This window comes from Cavenderia fasciculata (assembly GCF_000203815.1).
Source record: "Cavenderia fasciculata unplaced genomic scaffold Scf_Dfasci-F-a-25c12.r2-5, whole genome shotgun sequence".
In the NCBI taxonomy this organism is placed as follows: Eukaryota; Evosea; class Eumycetozoa; order Acytosteliales; family Cavenderiaceae; genus Cavenderia; species Cavenderia fasciculata.
This window is the reverse complement of record NW_004457729.1, coordinates 988,586-1,001,093: the sequence shown is the minus strand read 5'-3', so window position 1 is coordinate 1,001,093 and position 12,508 is coordinate 988,586. Positions and strand designations below refer to the sequence as shown.

General features: G+C 35.7%; 4 protein-coding genes across 4 annotated transcripts; 2 read left to right on the top strand and 2 right to left on the bottom strand.

Annotated features, from left to right (window-relative positions):
• Positions 1 to 32: 32 nt before the first annotated feature.
• On the top strand, positions 33 to 817 carry DFA_00712 (uncharacterized protein; the record flags this gene model as incomplete). Its single annotated transcript, XM_004358640.1, has 2 exons — positions 33 to 88; positions 529 to 817. 2 exons carry the CDS (start codon positions 33 to 35, stop codon positions 815 to 817), a joined length of 345 nt encoding a protein of 114 aa, XP_004358697.1.
• Positions 818 to 1,001: 184 nt separating this feature from the next.
• Positions 1,002 to 4,527, bottom strand: pdeE (cAMP/cGMP-stimulated cAMP/cGMP phosphodiesterase; the record flags this gene model as incomplete). Its single annotated transcript, XM_004358639.1, has 3 exons — positions 1,002 to 2,477; positions 2,552 to 4,289; positions 4,424 to 4,527. The coding sequence occupies 3 exons, from the start codon at positions 4,525 to 4,527 to the stop codon at positions 1,002 to 1,004; spliced, it is 3,318 nt and encodes a 1,105-aa protein (XP_004358696.1).
• A 349-nt stretch (positions 4,528 to 4,876) lies between these two features.
• Positions 4,877 to 6,580, top strand: DFA_00710 (uncharacterized protein; the record flags this gene model as incomplete). The annotated part of the gene is made up of 1 exon (XM_004358638.1): positions 4,877 to 6,580. The coding sequence occupies one exon, from the start codon at positions 4,877 to 4,879 to the stop codon at positions 6,578 to 6,580; it is 1,704 nt and encodes a 567-aa protein (XP_004358695.1).
• Positions 6,581 to 6,927: 347 nt separating this feature from the next.
• gxcAA (pleckstrin domain-containing protein) lies at positions 6,928 to 12,183 on the bottom strand (the record flags this gene model as incomplete). The annotated part of the gene is made up of 10 exons (XM_004358637.1): positions 6,928 to 7,093; positions 7,145 to 7,332; positions 7,401 to 8,509; positions 8,569 to 9,814; positions 9,901 to 9,958; positions 10,618 to 10,873; positions 10,962 to 11,178; positions 11,260 to 11,622; positions 11,701 to 11,914; positions 12,020 to 12,183. 10 exons carry the CDS (start codon positions 12,181 to 12,183, stop codon positions 6,928 to 6,930), a joined length of 3,981 nt encoding a protein of 1,326 aa, XP_004358694.1.
• Between the last annotated feature and the right edge of the window lie 325 nt (positions 12,184 to 12,508).

Below are 12,508 nucleotides of genomic sequence, written 5' to 3'. Positions count from 1 at the left end.
GCACCCACAACCCCGAATAAAATTTTTGTGTAATGAGTGAGGCCATCATTACCGAGGGTCGTAGACAAAATGAGGTCGCCAAATCCCAGTAAAGAGATATTTTTTTAAACAAGCAATCAAATGAAATTTCTTTTCATATCTAATAATAAATAAATAAATGATTTTAGTGGGATATTCTCAAGATTTTTAAATCTTGTGTCTTTATTTCTTTATTTATTTAATTAAACTAATATTGTTGTACAAAGGGGGAGCAAAGATTGTACAGTAGAAGAAACTAATTGTTTGTCTAAATGAATGAATGTGTTGGGAGGAATAGTAGCAGTTTGTTCCAATTCCATTTGCTGGTATCCAACAACATAATTCTTTTGTGTGTTCAGTTCAGAGTTGAACTTCAAAAATATAAAACCAATTTACCTGCTGCCAAGGTTTCAAAGAAGAAGCCAGCTGCTGAATCGACTCGTCGTCCGCGTGGAACTACCGTGTGGACTGTGCGATTGGGGCACATCAAAAGGTGTAAAGTTGATCAAGACAGAGTGTTACCGGTAATTGGGTGTGTCAAAAGAGAAACTATGACAAGTACGAGTGTCAACATGGTCACGAACGCTACACTCTCTGTGCATTCCACCACAACGAGGGTCACGACAAGACAGTATCATGGATGGATTGTAAAGAATGCGAAGAATTCTCCCCTGTCGACTACCGTGACTTTGCCACTGGCAAATTCAACTTTACCAAAATGTCTAAAGAGGTACTTGCAACCAAGAATCCTGGAAGAAAACTACAACCACCACAACCACCAGAAGTTGTACAACAATAAATTTGGTTCATCGCCAAGAGAGACATGTAAATAGTTTATTTCATTAACAATACTTTCCACTTTAAATGCTTATTCGAATTCGAGATAATAATAATAATACCCAAACATTTCAATCATCGAGCAATGTGGACTATCTTCAATTTTAAATTATATTATTACAATAACTCTCTTTCTTTATTTATTCCTAGGAATTCTTCCATTGTTCAAGAGAACCCAATCTCTGTTCTACAAGTTGAGTGAGGTTATATTTGATGTGCTGATAACGATCAAGAATCGATTGGAATCCGTCTCTTTTGAGAATGAGAAGATGGGTGTGATTTTCTGCAGCCTTGGCAGTACATGATCTAGTGGTACCAAGGAGCAATGAGATTTCGCCAAAGCATTCACCCTTGGAGAGTGTCTTGAATTCGACGTCACCCTTTGAGAGTGTGACTTTACCTTTTCTAATAATGTAGAGTGAGTTGTCATTATCATTCTCTCGGATGATAACCGAACCTTGTTGGAATACTACTTCGCTGTCGATTGCTGCTGCAAAATAGTCAATCTGCTCCTTGGTCAATTGTAGCTGAGAGAATGGGAATGCCTTGGAGAGGACGAAAAAGAGAAAGGGCGAGTAGGTTTTAATCTTTTCAAGGTCATTGGTCAACAGGTCCATGACTTGTTCATCACGATGTTCCTTTTGAATACGAAGGAAATCGTCATTGGTGATGGAAAGCAGCTTCATGTCTGAACTGGCAATCACGGTCGCTGCTCTCCTCGACTGTTGTTTCCAAAGTGCATTTTCACCAAATGTATCACCAGGTATAAACTGTCCAATCACTTTAGAATCACCTCTTGTATTGGATTGATCGACAGCTTCATGATTTGGTTGATGTTCATCTGATGAATGACTTTCCCCTTTTTGTTGTTGTTGTTGTTGTTGTTGTTGCTGTTGTTTTTCTACTTTAATTTCCAATTCTTTAATTTGTTGTAGATCACCTCCAACACTATCCAATGTCGGACTATCGAAATAATGCAAATGATGCTTGTGGAGTATATCCTTGTCGCTCGGGAGCAATACGTCTGCACATCCACTTTCGATCAAGTAGCATCTGTCACATGACTCTCCAGCTTGAATGACAGTGGTCGCCGCCGGTACATTCACCTCTGACATGGCATTGAATATTTTAAACAACATGGATGGTGGAACATGTCTAAAGTAGAAGCTATTTGACATTAATTTGAATCGGCTGACTGCTCGCGAGTAACCTTCGTAATAGTCACCAACAGGAATGGCAATGGTATTCTCCAAACCGACATTGGGGATTCTCAACCCCTCAACCTTGATTGAAACCTGCTGACCATTGACCACCTTTTCGATTCTATCTGGAATACGTGAAGTGTGGACAACCAACAAACGAGATTTGATAGACTCTGTCAAATTGTTTAATGCTTCGATCGATGTATGAATAGGTGGCACACCACACTCGTGTATCATAACATCTGCATCGAAAACAAACATTCTAAGACTTGATTCTCTACGTTCATTGATGACTCCTTTTCTAACCAAATCACTCAAACTCTCTGGACAATATTTTGTATCCGATGAATAGGCAATTGATTTTCCACAAAATGATACTTTAAATCTTATAGTTGGAATTGTATGATATGAATAATCAAACTAAAAATTAAATAAATTAAAAAGTTTAGAAACTAATTTAATTCTCTTTCATTTTTTCTTTTCTTTTTACATACTTCAAATTCAGCACCTTGAATTCTAATTTTTTCACCAATAGGGACAGGAGCCCAATTATAATAATCTGAAATGGATTCTATACCAGTTAGAGCTTTAGCCTTTCGTTTGTAACTTTCATTGATTGTTTTGGTTGTAAAGATGGTGATCTTTTCACTCTCGACAATCTTTTGCAATATTCCACTGTCGTGATCCGAGTGACAATGCGTCAAGATGACTTGATCGACTAATTTATGAGAGATGCCTTTTGATTTGAGGTATGTGGTTGTTCCAATAGGTGGATCGACCAGGATACCATTACCGTTGATCCAAATAATAAAGCCGGTTGTGTGACCGTACGGATCAAACCCATGACTCGTCCCAAGGAACGACAGACCAAATGTGGGTGGACGGAATTTAGAAGATGTGACAACAACGTGTGGCTCTGTGTTGCCCAGCTCTACGTTGTTGTTGTTGTTGTTGGTTTGGTGATGGAACAGCGGACTTCCATAGTTGAGGTGGGGAGTGGATGAAGGTTGAATCGTTGAATCTACCAATCCTTTGAGTGCACCTTGCTCGTAAAAGCAAACGAGGCCAGACTTGTTGACAATTGTGACGGATGTGTTTTGGGAGGGGTCGGCAACCGATGGCAACGAGATCTCTGCCTTGCCTTGCTGGTCGTATGGTGAGAAGACTAAAAAGTCGTCTATAGTAGTCTCACCCTTTCCCTCGCGATGAAAAGCAAGTGACTGACGCTCGGCTGGAAAGTCAATCGCGTAACCAGACGCTTTCTTGGCATCGCATATTTCATCGTTGATGTAGATTGTGTCTGGACCAAACATACTCTCTTTAAAGATGGTTCGGATGCGCTCCAACTGCTCGGCCGCTCCAACCATGACCACACGTCGAAGTGGGTTGGTTGCAGCCTTGTTGATGAAAAAGTTGAAAAAGATGGGAAACTCCACCTCAGAGTAGGACACACCGTGCGACGAGAGAATATGTGGCAGCACGTACACCTGTGGTACCTGCTCTTGTTTCTTGAGTGATGTTTTGATGGTCTCGGGAGGCACGCCAATTTGGATGGGTCCGAGTGAGCTGTTGTACAAGTAGGCACCCTCCTCCTTTTGTCGTACCGTGTCGTGGCTATAGTAGGCAGGTAGTATCGAGTCCTTTTCAACACGTGCCACACACTGCTTCAAGAAAAGGTTGAGTTCTGGGAAGAGGTCATATGTGCGCGTATGACTGGCCTGAAACACCGACACCGAGTTGAACGACGGGATGCTTGGCGACACCATTTTGTCGGTCGATGTATTGGCCTCGATGAATTTACTCGGCACCAATGACTTCCAATTCTTGAGTGACGAGTATTCATTATACAATGTTTGCAATAACAATGATCCAATGTGAATGGCACCATAGACACTCGAAAATAATCCAGGGTTATTGATTGATGTAATGGCTTCAACATTTGCAAATGAACTAACCATTAAATGTTCATCAATTGATATTTTTATATTTAAATTATTACTATTATTACTATTATTACTATTATTGTTGTTGTTATCAGTTACAACATTATTGAATTTAACATTTGAAGAAATCATTGATGCTACAGTTTCAATGATTGAAGGTGAATAGATTCCGATTACTTTAGTTCTAAATACAATGAGAGCAATGATAAACTTTGCCAATTCTACATCAAACTGTACAGATAATGATGAATGAGGATCGAGCACATGTGTATCATCCCAATAAAACAATCTACCAAAATAGATTGGGTATCCAAATTTATGAAAGAATGTATGTAATCTAAAGAGTAGAGTAGAGTAGGTATTAACTGTCAATACAACACCCTAAAGTATAAATAAATGAATGAATGAATGAATGAAACCTACTCTTCAATGAATTGAAATGAAGTGCGTGGTGAAGAAGGTAATGATGATGATTTTGTTGTCGCTTTATCGATGACTGTATCTTCAAGTGAATCCTTTTCTTTCATTGTTATGATGATGTTTATATTATATTATATATATATTGTTACAGAGAGAGAGATACTATGAACTATAGTTGTAAGATGTTTGAATGAATGAAAGAAAAAAATCTAATCTTGGTGCGATAGATTTAAATAAAAAAAATTAAAAGAAAATATTAAATTATTTTCGATTCTTATTTTCATCGAAGACCTGTCGTTTGCACAAAAGCTTGTGAAGAGACAGTCCGTTCTTCTCCTTTTAACAAATATATGTTACGTGTAGTTGAGTACCAAACAAACATGTTTACATAAACATACTTGTGTTATAATACACAAAAACAATAATCACTCTCTATTTGGTTAACAAAAGGAGGAGATGACAACCAGTTCTTCATCTACATCTTCATCATCTACTTTACCAACAACTATTTATTTATCACATTATATACATAAACTTATTGTTAATCTATTTATTAAAGATGAATGTTCAATCAAAGCAAATAGATTAAAAGAGTGTACATCCAAACCATCTCTATTGCAAAAGAAAAAGTACTCTAATCCAATCGTAGAGGAAAAGGCATTCGTCACCAACAATGAGTGTCTATTGTTCTACATGGGTACCAATGATAGGAGATACAACTGCAACGAGGTAGACGAGTCAAAAGAGTTTGAGAGATTGTACAATCAGTCAGTGTGGAGGCAGTTGGCATTGGTGTCAAAGAGTTGGTTTCAAATCGTTCAGCAAGCAGTCACAACTTGGTACATGAAGGATTTAGATCATTCATTTATCCAACCAATAGAATCAAACCACTCAATATACAGTAAACAATACATTCAAACAATCATGTGGAAACCAAAACAACAAGAGATAAAAGTATACACTCAACAACAAATTGAATTATTGGACTCTTTTACAAGTCTCAGAAGATTGGTTATTCAAACAAAACTAGACAAGTCATTATTGGCAACATTGAAATCAATCTACAATAGGTATCCATCAATTACAATAGTAGATGTGGATATGACATTAGTATATGATGACGACGACGAGGAAGAAGAGGAAGAGGAAAAGGATCAATTAATTGACAAAGGTAGAAATGATATTGTATGGGATGAAGATACAGACAGAACAATCAATTTCAACCTGTCATTAAATACATTCTATGATGGAAGATTGGAAACAATCGATCTACTAGCTCAATTAAAACCAATTTATTTTAATTGTACTGCCAAGTCATCAATGTCATTTCAACCGTTGTTTGAAAGAATCAGGTCCCTCCAACATGTACAAATACAAAACTGTAACATATCTTTGAAAGATCTCAGTAGTGTACTGCTTACAAATCCAAATATCAAGTCTCTTCATATTCAATTGCTACTGTGCCACGTCCAATATGACTATTCCGATTATCATCATCATGTGTGTCGTTCATCCCCACCCGCCGTAAAGGAAGGGAATCGTTTAAAGGATTGGGAAGCATTTTGTAGTACACTTGCCAACAATAACACACTAAAGACCCTGTGTATTGGGAATACATGTAAAACATTCTCTGCCAATGCTGTGCTTTCGACACAGTTTCAATCGGTCTGGACCAACCCCAATAACCAAGTAGATATGTTGGCACTCTATTCTTTACCAGTCCTCATTTGCCATGGGTTATTCGTATCACTCTCTCAAAATACAATGGTAACCAAATTGTTTTTGGAACGTGGGACCTTGCGTCAAGTCTACTTGGAAGATTTAAATGTATTGTTAGAGACCAACACTAGTATACGTGTATTATCGATAGCAAACAATCAAATCAGAGCATCAAAGGCATTGTCGAGTGGGCTACTCGCCAACAAGTACATCACCAGTTTAAATATTGCAGGCAATAGATTCATTAGTGGTGGAACTGATATGTTTACTGCCATGTTGGCCAATGATACTGTGGAATACTTGGTTGTCGATGACGATATGGTTGTATACAACCCACAATACTTTATTCAATCAAAATCATTGATCAAATTTACAGTTGCTAGTAATATGGTTGGCAGATTTTCATTCAATCGTTATACAATTGATCGTTTTTTCAGTTAAACGTACTTTTGACGCCAACTACAACTTTCAAGTATCCAAGCAAGTCATCATCTAAAACCTATGAACGACCCATAGCTCAGAACCTATGCCCGTGTCATCCATCGCCTGGAACCTATGACCTATAGCCCCGAACCTATGAATGATCCATCATCTGGGATATTGCCTTTTCTCATGGGTCCTTGGGTCATCAATCATCTAGAACCTGACCTTATTTTCATACGTCGTCCTATGGCTCAGAACCCCACCTTATTTTCTTCCTTCTTTACACAAGGCGAAAGGTTGAATCTCATTAATCAGATTAAGTTTACTAAAAAAAAAAACTTATATATACAAATTTATTATTATGGTTAATCTTCTTCCTCGTTATTGTGAATTAAATTATCATCAGATAGTTGAGTTTGGAGGGAGGGATTATTATTATTATTAATTGATGATGCTTCATCGGCCATTGAAGATTGGGAAGTTGATTTCTGAAGATTTGCTTTGGGAGAGATGAATTGCAAAAGGTATTTACTATTTTTAATATTCTCTTTCTGGAACAAATCTACCAGATACAACTCAAACATGATTCTACGTGACTCTACCGTGTTTGTACCAAGGTTATTTAAAAGATGTTTCTTTGGCAATTCTTTCAAATTGGAATCTGAAAATTTCTTTTTCAACTTGTTATTTAAACTATCAAAATCACTATAACGTTTTTCTATTGTATATTGTTCTCCTGTACTTTCATTTAATATATCAATATAATATACCTAATAAAAAATAAAAATATATATTAGATTATTATTATTATTAAATTATTTTTGTTTGTATACAATACAGTAAAAGGTTTCTTTCCTTGAATTTTTTTACTTTCAGTTTTCTTGATTTGAACTGTGAACCAAGCAGCATTATTTGCCATGTTTGTGATAGTGGATGCATCGGAAATATCAACGGTGAGTCTACTTGATCTTGGTTTTGATTTATCGATAAACTGGATCATTGCTTTTTTCAACTCTGGGGTGTGGAGTGATACAAAGGCAGTGGTTCCATTGTAGATGAGATGGATAGCGTTTTGGATGACAGCACTGTCCTCAACGTCTTTGACACGGAGATGTGCAGTTTCGAAAAAGAATTTGAGTTGATACTTGTCGGCCTTTTTCTCGGTCAACAAAATGGCATCGTTAAAGTAAAAGCAGACAAGCTCCTCCTTGTCCTTTTGGAATCGCTGATCGAGCTGGCACTGATAGACCAACCCTTGTTTGATAAAGTGACGTGATGGACGAACCAATTCGGCCTCTTCATCCCATCCAATCAGAGATCTCTGGATCTCCAACACCTTGCTCTGCGACTCGGCCATCTTGATGGATGAATTGACCTCGTCGGCAACCTGTTGCACATTCTTGAGTGCCAATGCCAAACTGTCATAGTCACAATGATCTTTCCAAGTATTACGATAGAAATCTTGCAACAAGAGAATGTATCTTGGGATTCTCTGCACGACCGTAATGAGCAGCGACTCGAGACTCTGCTTCATATTGTTTTCGGGGTGGTCTAGACAAGCCTTGATAAACAACTTGAATGTCTCGTTTTTCTTGGCTTGTTGGAGACATTCAATGGCAGTGTCATAGTTTAGACAATAGGTCTTGTACAGTTTGAGGTATGGAGCAAGTGTCACAAAAATATCACCAATCTTTTGACGATGATCCCAGTTTTTTGAACGTTCACGTAGTCGGGTAATCAACTCTCTGTTGAAAGAATATATTTCCTTGACTGTTGAAAAGATAGTGTTTATCTGGTCTTGGGTCAAGTATGGAGTTGGTGACACCTTATTATTCCAAACAACTTGTTGATAAAACACATTTACAATCATTTCAATTCCTCCCATATAATTCTCTTCTGATGATAATATTTCTTTAAATACTCTATTTCTATGATTATGGAATTTAACTAAAAAAAGATCAAAGTATTAATATCTTTTTCTTTTCAATTCTTTTTTTTTGACATACTTCTTTTTTTAACAATTCTAGTTGCAATCCAAGTTCTAACAATACATTGACAACGAATAATGGTTGGTAATAGTTCAGGATCACTATATCTTTCAGTATCGATAATTTGTTTTAAATATACTTTTCTTCTAACCAATTTATCGGTACTACCTGCTTTGGTTGAGAACCATGCCGATTGCTTTTGTTGTTGAATCGTTGGAGTGATTGTGCTAGATGAGAGACTACTGTCAGCTTGTTCCAACTCTTGAGCCAAACTCTTTCTAAAATCATGAGAGTTGCCTGATTTCATATCGATAAAACTGGTTCTAGATCCAGCAAGATTAAATCCAGTACCAGATTGTGGTCTATCTTTTTGATTGATTGTTCTCCATCTCTTTATACTCGAATCCTTTTCAGGTGAACTGGATGGTGACAATGAATTGATTGATGGTGATTTCTTGATTTCATTGGATGATGAAGAATCAAGTGATTGAATAGAAGGTGGACGCGAGAGAGGTCTTGGAGGTATTGTCGTTGTATTGCTATTATTATATGGGATAGCGGGTGATAAGTTTGGTTTGTTTGATGAATATTGTTTAAAATCACTTGATGTTGATCTTGGAATTGGTGTAGTGGATGTGGATGATATTGGGGATGAGGTTGAAGAAGAAGAAGAAGCTCCCATCGATGACATTGACAGTTCTTGTTGTTGATCACGACTACCAGCAACCGTTGCAACCACTGCACCAGTATTATTATTATTATTACCGTTACTATTATTATTGAGAGTATTAATAATAGAATTAATACTATTGAGGATAGGTTCAAAACCCAAACTATCTGTTGATTCTGAATGAATCATTCCTCTACTGTTGACTGGTGTATTATTAATATGTCTACTACCAGTACTGGTAGTAGGTTGCTGCTGCTTTGTAGTATAGAATAATGCAGAACTTGTCTTTCCCGTTGACAATAGGTAGAGTCTGTAGATGATACTTTGAATACTCTTTTCATTGCCATCGACAAAGTCTTGTGGTGAGCACTTGGGAAGCATCAATGCAGACGACTCCATAAAGGCAAAAGAAATGTTGATGTTCTCAATCGACTGAATTCTGCTTCTTGGGTTGGGGTACCCCTTTGACGGCAGTTTCTTTGCCGTTATAATCTCTAATATGTTTAGCAACAACACTCCATTCTTCCAATCATCAAACGATTCAAAACTTAATTGTTTACGATCTAATAATAGTTTCTTTGCCCATTGTATCTCCTGTACATATAAATAGTATTAATATTCTATATATATATATATCCATATCTTTAAAGATAGATACTATCTTGTTTAAATAAACACACCTTAGAATCCATTTTTTTTAATATATTATAGTCCCTTTTTCTCTCTCTCTTTCTTTCTCTAAATTAGATAAAATAGTTTATAGGAACGATGATGATGATGATGATGATAATGCAAAGAGCAATGAGTGAGAATGAATGACTATTGTTATTGAATTGTCTGTCTGTCTCTTGTTGTTTGATTGAGATTAAAGATACCGAGGACGGGGAAATTTTAAAAGGGAGGAGCGCACCCCTTTGTTTTTTTTAAAAATGAATTAAAAATCAGGCTGATCTTTTTAAGGTGTTCTGATTGGTGACCCCCCCACTCAATCCCAACCCATCTCCATGGATCTTTGATGTAAATTAAATTAATTGCATTTATATGTATTGTGGTATGGTAGGCATATCTATGGATGATACAATAAGAGAGAATGTGATCTACATTGAATTTTATTGGTTTGTATAATTGGGTTTTTGATTGATTGGTTGATTGATTGCTAGCTGGCTATTCTATTATGATAATCTTGCAAATGATGATGATGATGATGATGATACTATTAATTCATATGACTGATTACTTGATTATAGGTGGTGAGGACGAGGGAGATTACACTAATTACGAGAATAGTAATGTAAAACTCTGGTTTTGAAAACACAGATTTATATGGGTTGCTAATATTGTAGTCTCTCTCCAACATCTTGTTTGAGTAGTATGAAATCAGACAGGGCATGATAAACATGATACCCAAACCACCATAGCCTCCGGTAATGCTGACGAGGAAATCTACATTTCTAGTGATGAATGCTATGCCAATTGGAACAAGAGATGATACCACTGAAAAGATAGCTCCACGCAGGAACTGTCTAGATGTATCCTCTTTGTATTTAATCAATTGCATTAAATTATTTCTAAGGGTAATTGAAATTAAAATATAATTGGTTGATAATGTAAATACAGGGAATAATGCTAAAAAGTCTGCAAATATTTTAATATCTAAAAAATAAATTAAAATTAAAAGGAATAATAAATAAATATAGTATAGATTGGAGGTTGATTTGATTTGGTTTGGTTTAACACTTACTATAAGAAGAAAAATTAAAAATATAAAGTGATTGAATAGTACATGGAATAAATGTATGAATATTATTTGGAGTACATGTTGGATTGGTTACATTTCCAAAAGCATACATAGCAGTAATACACAATGTAGCATAGGCAATGAAAATAGCAATGAAATCAAATCCTAAAAGATATGGTAATCTATTCTTTTTTTCAATTGGTGTAATAATTGATGGCAACTGAAAAATAAAAAAATATATATATATTAATACACTACTCTATATATATATATATTTATATAAATATTGGAGATTACATACAGAATGATGACACATAAAAGCATAAATTGAAACACCAAACATTTTTGGTAGATGAGTTATATCAAACATTGGAAGTTCACTTGATTTGGCACCATTACCTTGGGCAATATAGATGATGGCTAGGATAATCATTAAAAAGAATGCCAAGTTACGAGTAAAGAGTGTAGCAATTTGGAGGTATTTTGTCTTTTGAAAGTTAAACATTGAAAATGGTACGACAAACATTGCAAAGAGTACAAGATAAAAGTAATAAACAGAATCATCGGTAAAATGAATTGATCCAATCGAAAATCCACCAGTAACAGTTGCCAAACTAGTTGGTACTGTTGCTGCATAAATAGCTAAATCACCAAATAAATAAATCTAGAAAAAATAACAATCAAAATCAAATTATTAATAAATATAATATAATATAATAAATTTGTTTCTTTGATTTCATACAATTAAAATAACATAGAATATCTTATGACCTATATCACCGAGAAATAGCTTTGCCATGAAACCTACTTCGGTACGTTGAACAATTTCAAAATCATTTGCTACGTTGGGTGGTGATGATTCGTGATTGATTAGAACTTGATTCTCATCTTCTTTAGTCTTTAAGATAAAGTTGGCTGCTGCTTGTGCTTCTATAATCCATTGTGTTGTTACATATCTATTATATTATAGAACATAGATAGTCATTGATTAGATCATCTGATCATCTATCATCTTCCTCTCTCCCCTCTCCTCTTTCTATCTATATAGTCAATATACATACGCCAAGAAACCAGAGAATGCTAGAAACAAAGTACCTAGTACAATACCTGCTTGTCTTACACCCAAAGGGAGACCAAGTGCACCAATACCAACAACCAAGTTGAATATATAAATGAATGCTGTCTTTTTACTATAACTTGCTCCTGGATCTACTGCTCCTCCCATCTTCTTATTTTATCTATCTTTATGAAATAATTATATCTATCTATCTATCTATCTATCTATATAATCTTGAATGATAATAACAACACCAAGACAAATTGAAAGATTACAACCCACACTTGTATTTTGATTCCTACACCCAATGTTTTTCGGCGGGATAATAGGAGACGAGTAAAAAAAATCTATCATCGGTGTCCCAATGAATCCCGACCGAATGGTCACCTGGGCGATGGGTGGTATTGGTGTTATTATTTACTTGATTTGGTATTGTTTGATTTACTTTACTTTTTAACTTTGAATTTGTAATAAATTTATTAGATTGTTTAAA